We start from the raw sequence: 18,744 nt of genomic DNA, 5'->3' as shown, positions 1-18,744 counted from the left end.
ACCCCGTTTTGCCAACCCTACCCCCTTTTACTCCCCTCCCTTCCCCTATAAAATTTGAAATAATTCAAAACAATTTGAATCGACTGATATAAAGATATACACTTAACATGGATTAAATCATCGTTCTTAATCAGGGTAGTTTAATGATAAATTTATATGGTTTATATTACTATTATTTCAATGAAAGTAATTTCCTCGCAATAATAATAACAATCAATTAACTGAAGAGCAAAAATTAACGAACAAGCAAGATCTTAATTTTTTTTTTTTTTAGATGAAAATTATATGGGGAAACGAATGGAATGACCACAAAGTATATATATAATATATATACATATATATATTAGTAGAATGGATGTAATGTTATGGTACGTTGACTGCCACGGACCATGTGATTCCCTACAAGTCTGAGGGCCTTCTACGCTAGGCTGAATTTACTTCTATCCTTTGATATACCTTTTATCTTATACTATCTATTTTCTTTTACCTCTCATCAATCACTCCCACAAAGCTTGATGTTGTAAGTTATATATATTTTTTGTTCATTCTCATTTATTAAATTCCGGCAAAATGTTTTTTTTTCAAACGCGGATCCTTTACTAAGTTTCGGTTGTGCAACGTTGTGAGAGGATAAGCGAGACGCAACACGAAGGGATGAGAGCAGAAAACGTGAGAAAATATATGTAGTTGACCGTAAGCCATAAGCCTAAAAAAATAGATTGAATAAACTAAAACTGCGACGAAGGTTGTTTTTATAGCGGCTTGGTCAACGAGAGTCTTAGGCCGCCATAGCCACTGACCCCCGTCATATATATATCCAATTCAATCTAACTCCTGATCAAATTATCACCCTGATAAAATTCTCATTCCGTTTTATCCGTTATTCACGCGTGTCCAACGTTTTATACAAACATTTATATCGCAAACAATGGTTTTAAATCAAATTAAATAAAGGACTTGTATAAAAAAAAATTACATTTCAAATTTCATTACACATTTTTTTTTTTAATGTGATCTGAAATAATTACATAGGCACTAAAACTTTAATTACAGATTTTATTCTATTTTAATTATATAAAAATGTTGAATTTCACTCATATTTGTTTTCGGGGCATCCACTTTGTAATTTGTTACAAGTTCAATGGGAGAACTTCACTATCTTATAATTAAAATCGTTTTAATTTTCCTTAAGATTTTGAGATAATTTATCTATGCACGCAAAAAAAAATAGGCGCTGCAACAGGACACATTCTGTGGGAGCCACAGGACAAAATCCTGTTGCAGCAACAGGATTTTATCCTGTTGCTCCCACAAGACTGCATCCTGTTGCAGCGCCTATTTTTTTTTCCGTATGAGAAGCCATTATCTATTATTATGTGTTTCATATATTTTTAATGGAGTTTATGACTACTAATTATTGTAAAGAAATTACTCTTTGAAAATGTGTTAATTTTTGATTAAATACTTTTTAAGGGATAGGCCGGCAAATCGCGACCGGGTAGGTAAAACGGACCACCCGAAAAATTTGATAGAAAATTTTTTTTTCCAAAATTGTTTTTAACTGTCATTCAGAAAATTTGCCATTATTTTCATACAATATGAGTGCCCGAAATTTTACTTCAAAATTTTTTCTCAAAAAACGGAAAAAAAATAGGTGCTGCAACAGGACAAAACCCTGTTGTAGCAACAGGATTTTCATGTTACAGCAACAGGACACATCCTGTGAGAGCAACGGAATAAAATCCTGTTGCAGCAATAGGATTTTCATGCTACAGCAGCAGGACACATCCTGTGAGAGCAACAGGACAAAATTCTGTTGCAGCGCCTATTTTTTTTCCGTGTGTTATTTACCTTCAATAATGTTTTTTTGGCATCTTTATTTACTAGCAATTCTGTTATGATCAATTTTGTAAACAAAAATTAAAAAATTTTTTTTTTCTTTTTTTATTGGACAATCTATTTTACCCACCCAGAGAAAAAAAAATTTTCTATAGCAATTGGAAATTTGGTTTAATTACTCCAAAAATAGAAGTAAAAAAAAAGAATCCTGTATTCGAACCCGGGTCAAAAATAAAACCTGATTCAGGCTCACTTCGCCTTATTTTCTTTTGAAGTTATCGATTTGCCGACGATTTTTCGATAAGATCTCGACTTTTTCGACTTAAATTACATTTTTTTCAACTTTTTGAACTTTGTTCATCTTAGTTTCGACTTATTTCAACATTCGTACTTTTTAGTCATAGTTGGAACTTATTCGTCTTTACTTCTAGCACAATAGTCATTCACCTTACTTTTGACTTGCTAAACCAAGTCGAAAAAAAGTTATTTATTCACCTTACTTTCACCTTAATATATAAAAATTATTTCACCTTAGTTTTGACTTTTTCGCCTTATAATTTAAGTCAATTTCGACTTGATTTCAACTTTTTCGTCTTAAATCGTGACTAAGTAAGCCAGTTAGGTCTAAACTAAGGCGAAAACTCAATATATCTCCGTAAAAAAAAGTCGAGTGTCTTGTGAAAAGCGGCTCCAAATTTCGACTTGATAAACCAAATCTAAATCAAGTTTTATTTTTGACCCGGGAATGCACCAAAATCCTTTATTTCCTTAGCGGTCCTATTTTGCTTGTCCCTTCCCTATGTGTACTTTAATTATTGTAGCTCATTTTTTATTAATTTAAAATCTTATTTCATATTGGTCGACACTACACGAAGAAAAAAAAATTGTGATTGGCACGATCTACTGAATAGTGATTTACGTATCGTGAAGGGAGCGATTTGTAGAGCTACCTTTGCGATCCATTCTCGTCTCATTCACGATCCGTATTGCTGTCAGCACGATACGTAACAATACGCGCACTAACCTCCAAATAGCAAAACGAGTATCGCGACAGTCATTATACTGTATCGCGCTGGTCACAATAAACTTCTCTCCGTGTAATATTTGAATTACACGCAGAGAATTTTATAGTATTTTTTACATAAAAAATTTATAGAAAAATTATTATGTCATAGTAACATGAGGACAGTATGGAATTATTGAACAAATTACCGATAATGTAGAAATTTTTAAAATCCATCGAACAGAATTTACAAGGTGCATTGTAATTTTATCCAAGTAATTTAAATTTCTCAATCTGTTGCTTTGTTAAAATTACAATGCACCTTGTAAATTCTGTTCGATGGATTTTAAAAATTGATTTCTTTGCTTGAGTGTAACGACTGTTAAGTATTTTTGGATCATTCTGTAAAATAAAAGCACCGAGTTCCAAAACAGCACCATTTGTGGACACTATATTTGCCTTTAATGTAAATAAGATATAAAAAATATTGTAACTAGAATATAAACTGCGTGTTTCCATGTCTGTTTAGCCAATCGAAACAAGCCAATTTCAGACCATTGTGATTTAGTGGGTAACTGATTGTTAGCTTCTTCCCTAGGGAAGAAAACGTATAGTTTATATCCATTAAATTAGTTTCTGACTTAATTCCAGTCCCTTTTATTTATTGAAAACCTCAAAATTATCATACGTCATTTTACCCGACCGCAAGTTGACAATTTAATTTGCACATGTGTTATTGCTCGTAATTCGTGTTTTTTTGACTGATAGCTTGAAACGTTTTTATAAATTAAAAATTAAATGCACGTTATTTAGAAAAGTATCGTGTGTGTCACAAAATAAAATACGATTTCAGAATTGGTGCAATATCAGCATTCGCTTTCGACTCAGGCAGTTAACCGTATCTTTTTCTGAAATCGTCTTGTTTTATCCCTTGCCTCACTATTGAATACAATAGAAACATCGGTCGTATTTCACGTATCGGATAAATCGCATTTTAAAAATTCTTAAAGCCCAGTGTTCAAATCAGATACTCAGTGTCCAGAATTAGTAGTTTTAATGTAATAAATCGTTTTTTCTAATTTCTATATACAGATATACGTGGATGTTTTTTTTTTTTTAAGAAATATCATATTTCATATTTGAGACAATTTTAAGTTCATTAAATAAAACTACATTTCACCTCATCTTTACGATCTCATACTTCTGAATTAAATTGTATTTATATAATTAACAAGCAAAAAAATCATGATTATTTGAACATCAGATTTAGCACAGTGGATAGCGTCCCGGCCTAGTAATCAGAAGGATCTCAGTTCGAACCCCGGTAGCCCCCAAATAATTTTATTCGTTATTTCCCATTAATTCAGTAATTAGTTAATTACACTCCAATGTAATGACGATAAAAGTGTGATGAAACGTTTTTTTAATTATATTTATTAATTTAAAGAATAATATTTTAGATCGAGCATTGGGTGAGCCTTAGATTTTTTGCTGCCCGAGGTTTGGCCGAGGCTCAATTTTTCGTTTCCCAAGGCTCGGCCGAGGCTTGATATTTTGTTTCCCAAGAGTTGGAACATGGCTACCATCCAAGACTTGAACCATGGCTCGCCCAATGGTCAGCCAAGGCTCGACCCAAACCTTGCGCTAAGCCGAGGAGCATTGGCTGACGACGGACCAAGGCTTAGTCCAAGCTTTGGCCAATGGTTCCTTCCAACCAGGGACTCCGCCTTTACACCAGTATTTTAACACCGCCGAATTACGCCGCCTACACCGGTGTTATTTCATTTTAACACCGCCGCTCGTTTTACAGTGTGTAGTGAATGTGGAGCGGATGACTGTTCGTTTATTTAATTCACTCGGATTGAAATTTACTCCTAAAGGGAGTTTATTTTAACATTAAAACTTCGAAACGGAGTGAATGCAGATTTAAATAAAATCCAACTCACTCCGAAATCACATTGGAACTCCGAGTGATAGAATGAATTCGAATTTAAATAAAATCCGTTATCACTCCGAATTCACTCCTGATTTTTTAGTGTATGATAAACGTCATATAAAATACATGAGTATTTGAAACCAATAAGGATAGAAAATTTGTATCAGTTGATACAATTCTAGTATCACTTTTTTGCCGTGTAAATATAAAAAAATTTGATACTTTGTGAAATGTCAATGGGGACATTAAATTAATTATTTAGACAAATGAAAATGTTTTAGTATTATTAAAAAGTGTGTAAAACATCAGTGAAGAACAAAAAACTATTATCTTGAAGAATAAAGTAATCTGATTGAATAAAGCGGTAAAAAACGATAGCACCTGGTTCGCCGGACATGACAAGCAAATTCTTCAAGCTCAAAGGGAGTTTCGGTAGTGTTATGTATAGCAGAATGAACGTGCGGGTGCTGGTGAGGGTGCGGGTGAAGAAGCATAGCATAGAAGAGTAGCGGCAACGTTGAAGAAGGGTAGAGAGACTGTTGGATCGTCCCCGGAGGCGAGGAAGGGTAGAATTGAGACAAAGGGTGCCACGAGAACAATGCTATGTAATCTCAAGCCCTTGAAATAGCCCTGTCCTGCTTGAAATAGCCCGGTCTGTAGCTTCAAGCCATCACCCAGGTTCCTCTCAAGCTCTTATACCCCTACGGCCTACAACAACTCCCATCGGAATCTCTCCCCTTTCTCTTTATACCTTACGCAAATTTCCACCTTACCCATTCGTTTATATCACCCAATGAGCTCTAACTTAACCAGAACAGACCTCGGGTCTTCTGCCTAGACACTGCGGTCACTAAAAAAATTTAAACGTTTTAAAAAAATAAAAAAAGGGTCAAAGTCCCTCGGGTTAAATAAGTTGTCGAACAATTTTTGAACTATGAAATAAATTGTCAAGTTAATTTTAATTTTTTAATTTTTTTGAGACAATAAGTCACAGAGATTTTTTTTTTAATTTTCTCTGAAGTATACTTGTAAATAAATATTTTCTAACATATAATGTGTGTCGTTCACGGGATCCTATGATCTATTTAAAATAATTTGTTAGCAATTTGAAGCTTATTAACATAAATAGATTCAAAATAATGATTGCGTGACTTTATATAACAAAAGCAAAACTGACATAAAATGGCGGTCGACGTAATCTAATAAAGGAAACATGAGACTCACGCATGGAGTTAACTAGAAGTAGATCATTTCACAGCCAAGTAATCATCTGCACAAACAAGAGAAGGGGGGAAACGGGTGCAATAAAAAAAAATATACATGAAATTTTTTTTTGTGCTGTTTCTACTTTCCTAGTAACTATACTATGGAATTACTTCATATGTTAATATGAGTCATTTCAAAAAAAATCTCTGTGAGGTGAAATAAATCATCTGAAAAAATTGAAAGATTTTTACCTTTATCATAGTAATGAATAAATTAATTTTCTATCGAAGATTTAATAAATAAATGAAAAAAAAATTGTAAATATATTATTTGAACAACAATTTCAATGGGATCATTACAAAAAAATTTTTAACTGATTTTTGGATTCATTGACTGTTTCCGGCGGCCCACTTTGCCCCAAGATGTTCGTTTTCATCTCTCGCACAATTTTTGAAAAAATGTATTCAAAAAGTCCGGTTTTCCCCGCTTATCATAAACATTATTAAAAAAAAAACCAATAATTAAATTTATTTCAGTGCAACGCAAAAACTATTTCTTAAATAAATAACATCTTATATGGCTTTGTAATCTTTAAATATTATTTTTTACTGTCTTATTTAAAAAGTTTTGCCGGGAAAAAAGAAGGAAACTCGGATTACCATCTCGGTGGTACGTAACTCGTTAATATTTATTAGTAACGTCGCGTAGCCGCAATTTAGCACGAAGAAACAGTGAACAAAGAAATATAATAATCATAATAATAATGATAACAATAATGATAATAATAGCCATCATAGAGCAGAGGAACAAGTAAAGGAGTAAGAAGTGAAAGAAAAATAAAAAAAAAAATATTAGGCTATTCTATAAAACTTTCACTGTCAAATTAGAAGTTCCCTTGAAATTTTGTAAGCCGCTGAAACTAGCGGAAAATAAGTTTAAAAAGAAGGAAAAGTGATATAAAGAAGTGAAGAAAAAATTCATAAAATAATGACACAGGTATATTTAAATGTATGTTATGAATGTAATAGTATTCGCTTAACAATATAATGTATATAAGCTAGCTTTACATGACTGGCACTGCAAGTTCTTGTGTATCACGAAGCTATTTTTAAGTCTCGGAGTTTCAAAGAGATTACCACTTTTATTCACATAGCGTGTTTCATACGACCGACATAAATAAATTACTTGTAACAAAGACGATAGTTAGATAACTTTAACAACTAAAAAAAAAAATATATATATATATATATATATATATATATACATTTTTTTAAATATATGACTGTCATTTTGCAGCAACATTTTTAATGTGCTCAATGTCGAAAATCATTCTGTACTCACTAAAAAATTCCCCCCTAGTTACAGCCCGCAATAAAAATTTCAAAGGTCACTGAGAATTTTTAAATAATTGCCATTAAAAATACAGAAATGAATATAAATATATATTTCAGCTGCTGAAATTTCAACATTATGCAAGAAAGTAAAATTACAATTTTGTAGATTATTTTATGGCCTACAAAAAATAAGGTCTTACTGGGTAAATAAATTTGAAACTTGAAAAGTTTTGGACATTATAACACAAAAAGATAAAAAAGTAATTTAAATGTTGTATGCTCCTCCAAACTTTGCAACGCAACTACAATTGTCAAGATCATAAAAATAATTTTAAATAGTAAAATAACGATATTAGAAATTTTGAGCTGTCTCTCAAAATTTTTAAAGCCTATATAACAAGCGATTTTTCTTTTATTGAATATAAATCATTTTAAAAATATAAAGTTTTGGACTGTAAGGATATCTAGTCAGTAACTACATTTTTACTATATTGTTTGTAGAAATTGCAAAACTCGCAGCAATTGCATGGCAGAAATTTAGATATGAACCAGACGTCCTCAGTATCATACTTTTTGGGTAATTTTACCTAAAAATTTTTACATTATAGTAGTATGATAATAATATCTCCGAACACAGTCAAAATATTAATGCCGTTGCATATTTTACAAATTATTTAATTTAAATTTTTCAAGTTTTCAAAACTGGCCCTCAAGTGACCAATAACGGTACCTCTACCCTACATCAAACTTTGAAAATTTAAAGCATACTTTTTTTTTATGCTCACAGTAAAAAATTTGCGGAGTGAATGAGGATTTGTCTCAAGTGAATTTAGAGCAAATACGGAGTGGATTGTTTTTTTATTTATTTAATTTCCTGGCACAGTAAAAAACGAATCGTCAAAGTGTAAAAAAAAGCGTATGTTAAAATTCTGAGTGTTGAATTATTAACACTTTCGTCTGTCAATTTGACACAGTATTTATCTTGTTTGAACTGACGCAATTGATGATTGATTTTTTAACACACAAAAATGTTATTTTATACGAAAGTAACACTCCTATATGTTACTGTCAAATCAACACACAAAATATGTTAAAAATAATCTCGACCATCACAAAAGAATTCTTGGAAAATTTGATACTGCTAACATATACGCGTGTAACTTTTTCAACACTTAAGATATGTTAAAATAACATATAAATAAATGTAAAACGTTCGATTTACTCACGATATGTGTTGGAATCCTTTTTTACTGTGTGTGTGTGTGTGCAGATTAAAACAAATCTTCACTCCAAAATCATTCCTCTAAAAAAAAACCGTTATTTACTCCGTATGCGCATTTTTTTTTTTAAACCGGAAGTCTAGGTGACGAAGTAAATTCGGATTGAAATAAAATACATATTTACTCTGAATTCACTCCCGATTATAATCGGGTATATGTGTATACAATTAATATAATCATACTATTATGATACAGTTACATAATGAAATATTATTAAATAAAGCAATTAACTCATGAACTTGTAATAATACTCAGATAATATTGTGGTTTAAATCCGGATATAACATTTTGAATTTAAACTCTCGACATCTTCCACTCCGATGTCCCGCCAATCAACGTTAACATTAATTACGGTACTAATTAAGATATTCACTAATTCATGTAGTTAATATATATATATATATATATATATATATATATATATATATATATATGTGTGTGTGTGTAGATAGGAATGTATGCGGGTATATTATAGTAGATGTAATGAGTGTGGAGGAATAGAGCCACAAATTCAAGAGGTATTTACACATTTATGTGTACAAATGTGTATATTTCAATGACAAACACTCGTCGGTTGTTGTGATGTTCTATATACATATATGTATATTAGGGTGGTCCTTATTTTGGACATTTTCGAACTGTTATGCTCCCAGAGGCTTATGTGGTTCGAAATAAATAAAAAAAAATATCCTCAAAGTTTCAGGTCTCTATCTCAATTTTAACCCGTGCCGCACAGCGATGTAAGTTTCCCATTTAAATAACACGGGGTTTTTGGCATTGAACGATTGAATTTTTATTCCAGCTAAAGTAATTGTTCGAAAAATTTGAAACTCTGTAGACTTTATCCTCATATTAGCAGCTACTCCTCAGAATTTTTACAGATTTTCAGCTACTATAATTTTGGGGGTACAGCATGATGAAAAGAAACAAAAAAAAAATTTTTTTATTTCTATCTAAAATTTTTATTAAAAAACATATCAAATCACCCTGCATCCTTTTCATAAGTTCTTCCTTTTTTTCATTCTCACACCCAAGTGGGTGAACGGCATATCTTTGTTGCACTAATACAGTAATCAGGAGCATTTTTTTTCAATTACAACAGAAAAAATTCCCTTAAAGTTTAAGCTCTTAATTCTAACGGGAAGAGTTACCGCAAAATTTTTTTTGTGATTTTTTCAAGAAATATTTTTGTTTATGTTATTTGACAATGTGTCTTTTTCAAAAATACATAATGCATTCAATTGATATCTGAGATCGGTATATCAATGCCACTAATCATATTATGTCTCAGTTTAACAGTTGATAAATATTATCAATAAATTAAATTTCTTTCAATATTTGCTTAAATAAGTTGGTCACCTTCAAGTTTATTATTTGTTTTAAGCAATAAATAATAAACAAAAGGTGGATAGTTTTGTGCATTATAATATCAAAATAATTATTTGTTTACAATTTCCTAACTATAATGAATTATTAATAAAATAGATTTCTTTTATAAATAAATATAATAAACTTAAAAAATCACAAAAACAAAATTTGCGACACGTGGTTCTGTTGGAATTAAGAGCTCAAACTTTAAGGGAATTTTTTTCTGCCGTCATTGAAACCGTTTGTGAGGTAATCGTAATAAATTTAAAAAATCCTTTTAACGAACACTTTACTGCACACTAATGCAAAGTTCCTGATTACTGTATTAGTGCAACAAAGATATACCGTTCACCCACTTAGGTGTGAGAATGAAAAAAAGTAAGAACTTCTGATAAGGATGCAGACTGATTTGATATGTTATTTGAAAAAAATTTTAGCTAAAAATAAAAAAAAATAATTTTTTTCTTTTTTTTCATCATGCTGGACCCCCAAAATTATAGTAGCTGAAAATCTGTAAAAATTCTGAGGAGTAGCTGCTAATATGAGGATAAAGTCTACAGAGTTTCAAATTTTTCGAACAATTACTTTAGCCGGAATAAAAATTTAATCGTTCAATGCCAAAAACCCCGTGTTATTTAAATGGGAAACTTACATCGCTGTGCGGCACGGGTTAAAATTGAGATAGAGACCTGAAACTTTGAGGATATTTTTTTTTATTTATTTCGAACCACATAAGCCTCTGGGAGCATAAAAATTCAAAAATGTCCAAAATAAGGACCACCCTAATGTATATATATAAAATATTGATGTTTGTAGTCTGTATTAATTGTAATTGTAGTAAAATGTATGCTTTTGTATATTTGTATAGATGGATGCGTGTATTTGGTACATTGCACAAAGTTAATAATCGCGTGAATTGCGTTAATTAATTTATTGATTGTATAAAATAATTGTTGATTTATTAGTTTATTTATTAAAAATTAGTGAGCAATATAACGATTGGATGTTACGTTTTAATTGGTATTCTGAATTATGTGATTTGAGTATACTCTGAATTTGTAAAGTCGAAATAAAATTTTAGTTGGCAGTATATTTGTTGAATTTATGGTGATTAGTTTTTTTATTGAAGAAAGTTAATACAGTTTGAGAAAATAAAAAATGTTAAATAAATAAACATAATTAATGTGAAGAAATAAATGTTATCATTGATTTATTTTTATTTATTTATTTATTTATTTAGCAATCTCTGGAACGATTTTAGTTGCACTTATCTGTATAGTGATGTTGAGATATATATGTATAAGTATAGCGGGGGAGCTGTGATGGTCGTAAACGTCGGTAGAAAAAGAGACGACGTTGGCATGATATTTATGTTGGTATCCACCGTTTGGCAATAGCCAAGTCTTGTGGAATTGAAATGCAAATCATGGATTCAGGATGCAAATCTCATTGCACGGACTAACGCCAGTTCTGTTCAACTGCTAAGAGAACTTTAGGGAACGCTAAGAGATGAAGTTAAAGATAAAGATACTAAACCAAATACTTAAATTTATATATATATATATATATGACAATAATAAAAATAATAATAATAAAGCAGTCAAGTGATAAAACAGAAGACGTCAAGCGTAAAATTTAAAAATTTTCTCAATTCTTCCGAGTCCAAAAAATTTCAAATTCATTTTAAATGATGAACTAAATTAAATTCGAGTTAAAACTTTTTTAATGATACCAAATTTAAATAATTTATGAAAAAGAAACAAAAAAAAACTGACAATCCGAAAATTTTTTTGATTTTCTTAATTATAGAAATTATAATTATCAAAATTTGTAATAAATTTAACTATGAAAAAAAAAAAAGTCATTGCCTGCAAAGAAAAATAGCTATTTTGTACTCACAGCAATTGAAAATTATTTCGAAACAGAAAAGAAATAAAGTTTGAGAGACCGTGAACATGTACACAAAGAGTAGTGAGAGATGGGCTTACAAAAAATTGATTGCAATTCGGCGCCACTCTCAACGCGTAGTCCAGTATGGTATAAAAGTAATGCATTTCGTGCATAACGAGCGAGTCTACCCCTTCTATGTACACCCTTTTACCACCCTGTATATCCTCTGTACTGGATAAGAGAAAATGGGGGTGAATAGGGAAATCTACCCTCCTCACATGAACGTGGTCCACGTCTACCATAAACGATTCTGTCTTTTCTCTTATTTCTTTATTTTTTATACCGCTGGCTCGTTTTCTCACTCTTCATCATTTTTTTCCAAGCTGGAACGCGAAATCACGAAATTGCCTAGACCATCCGGCACATCACACTCTCACCATTCTCTCACTCTCACTCTCTCTGAATCTACAATAAAAAAAAAACTGCTCTTTCTATACTAACAGTCAGCTGGACTCGCACTAAACATTAATGCAATTTAGATACATTTTTTTATCCTTTATATTTTTAAAATAAATTTTGTAAATAAAAAGAATTGCAAAAATTTTTTGTATAGCGTCCATAAGTAAATACATACCATATTCTTTATCTTTTTTTTTTTTTAAATATCGAAAAAAAAATTTCCGGCTATTTTTTTTCATCAATATTCAAAAAATATTTTTTTTCATTTTTAAATTCAATAGACTGTCAAATTTTTTAAATAAATAATTAAAAAAAAATTTAAGATTAAAAAAACAATTACATTAAAATTCCCATATAATTTGTAGTTTTAAATTTATTACAAATTGAAAACACATTATCATAAATGTATGGACTATGAAAATTGACTTTTAATACTCAAACGACATTTAATTAATTATTTTTCAATATTTCCAATACGAGTAATTTAAATTACTTTTTTACAACCAACGACAAAATATCTTTACAGCCGTTGTATGCTAATAGAATGATAAAGCCAATAAAAATGCATGATGTGATATAAAAAAAATTTGTAAAAATAAAAAATATTTCCGCTAAATTGAACTCTGTTTTAATATAAATTCGATACTAAATAATGTCTACTTTTCCATATCAAACCATTGAAATACCCAATTAAAAAAAAAACGTCAATGTTTAAATTTACAAGGCATTGCTTAAATCTCATTAAAATATAATTTACAAAATATACGCAAGAGTGAATAAACGCGGAGTTAACTACCCCATCACTGCAGTTAAAAAGTTATTTTTTCATTACTCACTATTGCTTTTTTGCTTGACATTCTCTTGATATTTTTTTTTACTTTACACTCTTTCTACCCGCCAACTCATACTCTCTCTGTGCCTTCTTTTTCTAATACCGTTACTTGAAAAAGCATCTACCAGATCCCTCATACTTACAGCATCCACCTATACGACAAATACCCTTGTACACTTAAACACACACATACACACATACACACAAATATAATCCAAGCACTCTTTTGATATTTTAGCAACACTAGCAACTAGACGAACGATGAGTAGCGTGTCGTAATGAAATCATCCAACGTACTTTGATCTTATCCATATTTTTTTACCCTTAACATTTTTTATCATCACGTCTCTATTTTTGTTTAATGCCCTTACAAATAATTCACCCTCGCTTCAGAATTTTTTTACAACCAGCATATAATTAATATTTTAAATTCATTGCTCATTACCATAACTTATTACTTATTCATGCTAAAATGTTTTTTAAAAAAGTTACCTTTGATAATTTATATTTATATTTTTATAAAAAATAAAATTTTAAACTTAACAATTTACCTTATTGGGTGTAATGACTTGTAATAATTGGGGGTCTTCTGGTTGAGAAGCCCGCTGCTGCTGTTGTTCTTTCTGTTGGTGTTCTACTTGTGGAGATGAGTTGTCGATGTTAACCTGATTATCCGCGGTAGACGTGGTTGTGGTGTTGGCTCTCTGGCGCCCGAAATTGGGGTGACTCACAGAATTGAAACGAGTGGGCTGTTGCTGTACGGAATTTGGAACAGACGTAACACGCTGCTCCAGTGGTTGATGATGCGGCTGATGAGCTGGAGGACGGGATGCTGCTTGTAACGTTCCAGGGAAGGTGGGCACCGTAAGCGGGACGAATAGCATCGGGCTGCCGAGAATGGGCGCACTACCTCCAGTCACTGCGCCCGTCTCCTCCCTACACCTATTATCGATATACATATTTATTATTTTTACACTTAATATTTTACCTACTCACCATTTAATACTTATATTTTACATCAAAAACTTTTGTTATTGATTCAACTGATAAATTTAATAATCGCTAATTATTTTTTTTTTTTATTAAAAAATTGTTTTAAATTAAATTATTAATTATTTTATTATTGATGCATAATAAATAACCATTTTTATGACATATATTTTTATAAATAAAGTTCTTTAGCTATTGTTAGTATGTCGATAAAAAAAAAATATGAAACCCATGACGTGAGAGAAGTTAAGCCAGTGTACATTGTTATTGTATCGTAAAGTGATAAATGGAACGTTAATACAGCCAACAATTTATATACACATATATATATATTAAAAAAAAAAAATACATAAATCACTTTGTTATATCAACTTTCATCATATAAAGTAATAATAAATATGTATATATATTTAAATATTTATAATAAATATAATTTACCTGCACTCTTGTGCTAAAGATTGATGATGAGGGTGGGTGTAGGGGGCCGCACGTACGGAGGTAATAGACGCCACCCTCGCAACCCTCAACGACAAACCAGATCTTTGACTGTTGGGAAGATGGACCGGCTGGGATGTTTGATTGCCGGTATTGTGAATGCAACAGCAAGAGCGACAACCAGTCTGCTGTTGAGCTGATGGACTAGCGGGTACGCTCTGCAGCAAGTGCGGTACGGGGCCCCTGGGTCTCGTGGAGGATGAGCACGGGTAAACCCCAACAAGGCAACCCACCACCGCAGCCCCGGGGCCCGATGCGCTCCGAGCCAAAGCGCTCGGTGCCGAGGCCACCCCTTTGTCTCCCCGTCTTCTGCAGCTTCCGATGCACTTCCACCCACACCCTGCCTTACAATCACTTGTACAAACCAACGTCTCAGCCTTTAATCACTCCTAATCTCACTGATTACACTCGATTCAATTAATCTCTTTACTTACTCGACTTTATATTTTATATAAATATATTAATATTTATAAATTTATAAAATACCTTTCCTTTGTTGTTAGTCTGTGGTCTTTTTAACCTGGCAACCCCTTTGTTGCCAACTTAAAGCCAAAGCCAAAGCCCTTTTTATACACACCCGACACCTTATCAATATAAATTAATCACACGATTTATTCCTAACCGAAGTTGTTCACTCAATGCCGCTGCATACATTGCATTTAACCGGCAACAGTAATTATTAAATATTATCGTAACACTTGCACGCACAGTTAGAACATGTTACTTCCAAAGTCACGTGATTATTGAGCAATTATTTTTTTTCCCTTGAAAAAAAAATAACCACAGCGACTGGATAAATCTACTGGGATTTTAAAGAGTCAAAAGGGTTCGGGACAAAGGGACAAAATAAACAATTTATCAATTAAATAATTGACAATCAACAATCGGCAATTGATAATTGACAATTTACAAAGAAGTCTAGTTGTTTAAAAATCCGTAAAACCTTTGAATTCAACAAGTACACGTGAAAAGCGGTTGTCTATACGTCTGATCAAACATCGGTTGTTCCACTTATTTGCGCGGATTACGAGCAACCTTGTTGCTTCTCCACCGTTTTTTCTTTTTTATTCACTGAGCTTATAATCTATAAATATTTTTTATCGGCTTTAGTGATGTCAGAATATTAAATTTTATTTGATGGTTATGTAACAATAATAATAATAACAATAATGATGATGATTATGATTATGAAGGGATGGGAAGCCGTATTCTCAGTAAGACGACGGTTTTAACGTTGTCGAGAATACAAGGCCGAATAGGGTAAGCTAACCCGTGATGTCGGAAGGTCGCTCGCCGACTGACTAGTACTTCCGCTTTAGCTGTTGTGGGATTCACTATATAGTGGGGGTGCCTCGTTGAGTTGTTGTGTGTATTGGTGGTGAGCGAAGCAGCCGGCAAATACAGCGACAGCGATGCCAGGCTTTAATTTAACTCTATCACTGTCGTTCAAATTCGTCTCCAACTGATTTCTCTCTCTCTCTATCTCTCATTCTCTCTTTCTCTTTTCCTCTCGCTCTCTTGCTTTCTCTCGCCCTTCTATAAACTTGTATAGGTCTGTATACTATTTACTGATGTGTACTCGTGTAAGCAGAGTGAAGTATACACACAAGTTACACGCGGTAACTTGAAGCAACGCGTCGGCTATCAAACTTGTTACTACTCACTCGTCACACAACCACTTTGCGATGGGTCAGGGATTTTTATTATTGGCAACCAATTGTTTTATCATTTTATGTCCACTGTCGATGATGTTATTATTTTTTTATTTTTAATTATTGAGCGCACAATTTTTATTTGAGCACAAGGGTTTCAAGTTTAGTTTACTATTTACTTAAATATTTAACCACTTGATTGAAATTTAAATAATTTATTAAGCTGGTTGTTAATTATTTATGAGTACTTGTAGGTATATTAGTACAGTGGCTGAAAGCCGGTCCATCCTGAAGTAGTAATGGACCGTTGAGATTGAGAAGAATAGTCTATGAAACCGACGTAACGGTAGTGCAGCGCCGACTGGGACGTAAAGATGAGGAAGCTTGCGTGTATCGCAATGTATCGTGGAGACTGAGCTCCACAGCCTGCCGTTGTGCTGGTAGTAGTTTAAAGATGGTGGTATTGCGAAAGGGGCAAAGTGAGGGGCGAAGCTTACCGCCAAGTGGGGATGAGCTTTTCGTTCTCTATACATTAAGCTTTCAAATATTATATACATGTTTTTTTTTTTTTTTTTTTTTTTTTCATTATTTTCTTTTCACATTTTTTTTAATGATCTCTATTCAAGTTTTTTCAATTTGTTGAAATCAATCAAAATTTTTTAATTAAAAAAACAATTATTTAAGATATTTAGCATAAAAAAAAAAAGATATGATGAAATTTAAAAATTCTTCCGATTTTCTATTTATAGAAAAAAAAAAAAAAGTCAAAAGAATAAAAATTAATGAAATTGAAAACTCGAGTCAAATTCTTTTCACTTTGAAATGAAATGCCTTTTGTGTAGATATATGTATTATTATATATATATATGGACGGATGTATAGATATGTACATTAAGCAAAAAATATGTACGTAAATGTAAAAGTTGAGATAGAGGGCGGCGAAGTAAAATGACAAAAAATATCGAGGAATAAAATATAAGCGAAGAAAGGAGAAAGCAAAAGGGTAGATGACAGAGTTCTTGGACATTCCTGGCACGGTATACGAGTCACGAGGAATTTTGTGTGAACCCGCATGGCACAAGTAAAATCTCATTCTGTCTATATATACGATGAATATCAAGAGTATAAACCACCAGCACAGCGCAAGCGCAATACTACTTTTATGTTTAAATATATACATACATGTTAGGTGTAGATAACGACACAACACAACACAACAGTCGTGTGCACAGATTCTCTGGTCTACTCTACGGTTACCAGAGAACGCCGAGATGAGAACGACAGTCAGGATTTCACAACAAAGCATACTCCCGGCGGAATGCCAGATATTTTACTAAAATCCAAAATCTATACCCGTTAAATTCCACCTTTTATATTTATATAAATATATAAGTACAGAACATTCATAAAAAATATTTTGAAAAATATCGCAACTCAACATTGGTTGGAAAAATTGTTTCGGTCTCGTATAATTTGTCTGGATGTGACAAAAAAATTTTCTGGCTTGTGGGAAAGTATAAAAAATAAAACGACTAAAGCAATAAAGAAAAATTAAAAAGCGAAAAGGTAGAGGGTAGGGAAAATAGAAAAAATATAAAAGGGAAATATTGTAAGATGGGAAACTGTGGCAATAGAGGATAAACGAAAGCATCGCGTATAGTTTTGGATCGTGATACGGTTCTGTGCTTCTGATGGTCTGCTCGATGGAGAGACGAGTTGTACGAACTCTAGTATATTTATAATGACCCTATATGTATGCAAATGGTTGCATATCGTACAAACGTATCCCGCTCGTACGTGCGACAGAGGGCTCCAATGATGAGAGTACGCATGTATTGTGTATACCTACATGTTCCCTATGTACCTACATATGTACAAAGCACTGCACACATCGATCCAAATAAAAAGCTATTCAATTGCCAATTTAGTAGTATAACTGCTACTATAAATAATTATTTTAATTAGCGGCTTTTTAAAGGTTTAAATATTTTTGAGCCAATTATTTCATTCTTTTATTTTTAGCATCAACCGAAATTTTTTAATTTCAATTAGTTTTCATACTTTTAGAGGAGGTAGATAAAATGACGTACTTTCGAAAAAATTTTAAAATTATTGGGATTTATATAATCATTTAAGTGAGAAAAATAATTCATAGTATAATTAGCCCAACTAGAATTTTTCATAAGGGCCTGACGAGGTCCTTATCGGGTTAACCTTATTTCAAATAAGGTCCCGATTAGGGTATCCTGACGAGGATCCTGATATGGATGTAACGCTTAAGACCCATGAGGTCCTTATCGGGATTGCCTTATCAGGACCTTACCAGGATATCCTCATCAAATCCTTATTAGGATTACCTTATTAGTAATTATTTTTAAAAAAATATTAAATTGCAAAAAAAAAAAATAAGAGAATTTTAATTCGATCGAGAATGTTAACTATTGTATTGAGAGCATTAAT

The 18,744-nt window shown here is 32.0% G+C and overlaps 1 protein-coding gene across 2 annotated transcripts in view; it reads right to left on the bottom strand.

The window, feature by feature from the left end:
* The window catches only part of LOC130678028 (nucleolysin TIAR), a 206,770-nt gene extending 190,111 nt beyond the window's left edge, over positions 1–16,659 (bottom strand). Inside the window, exons 1-2 of one of the 2 annotated variants that reach the window (XM_057485006.1) lie at positions 14,576–16,659; positions 13,699–14,089 (exon numbers count right to left, since the gene is read on the bottom strand). In XM_057485006.1, the coding sequence (XP_057340989.1) occupies positions 13,699–14,031 (333 nt within the window). In that variant the 5' untranslated portion in view covers positions 14,032–14,089; positions 14,576–16,659. The remainder of the gene's footprint in view (positions 1–13,698; positions 14,090–14,575) is intronic. The other variant, XM_057485007.1, reaches the window with a different exon arrangement.
* Between the last annotated feature and the right edge of the window lie 2,085 nt (positions 16,660–18,744).

This window comes from Microplitis mediator, chromosome 11 (genome assembly GCF_029852145.1).
Source record: "Microplitis mediator isolate UGA2020A chromosome 11, iyMicMedi2.1, whole genome shotgun sequence".
NCBI classification, from domain to species: Eukaryota; Metazoa; Arthropoda; class Insecta; order Hymenoptera; family Braconidae; genus Microplitis; species Microplitis mediator.
Note: the sequence above shows the minus strand (reverse complement) of the source record. Positions and strands in the feature narration are given on the sequence as shown.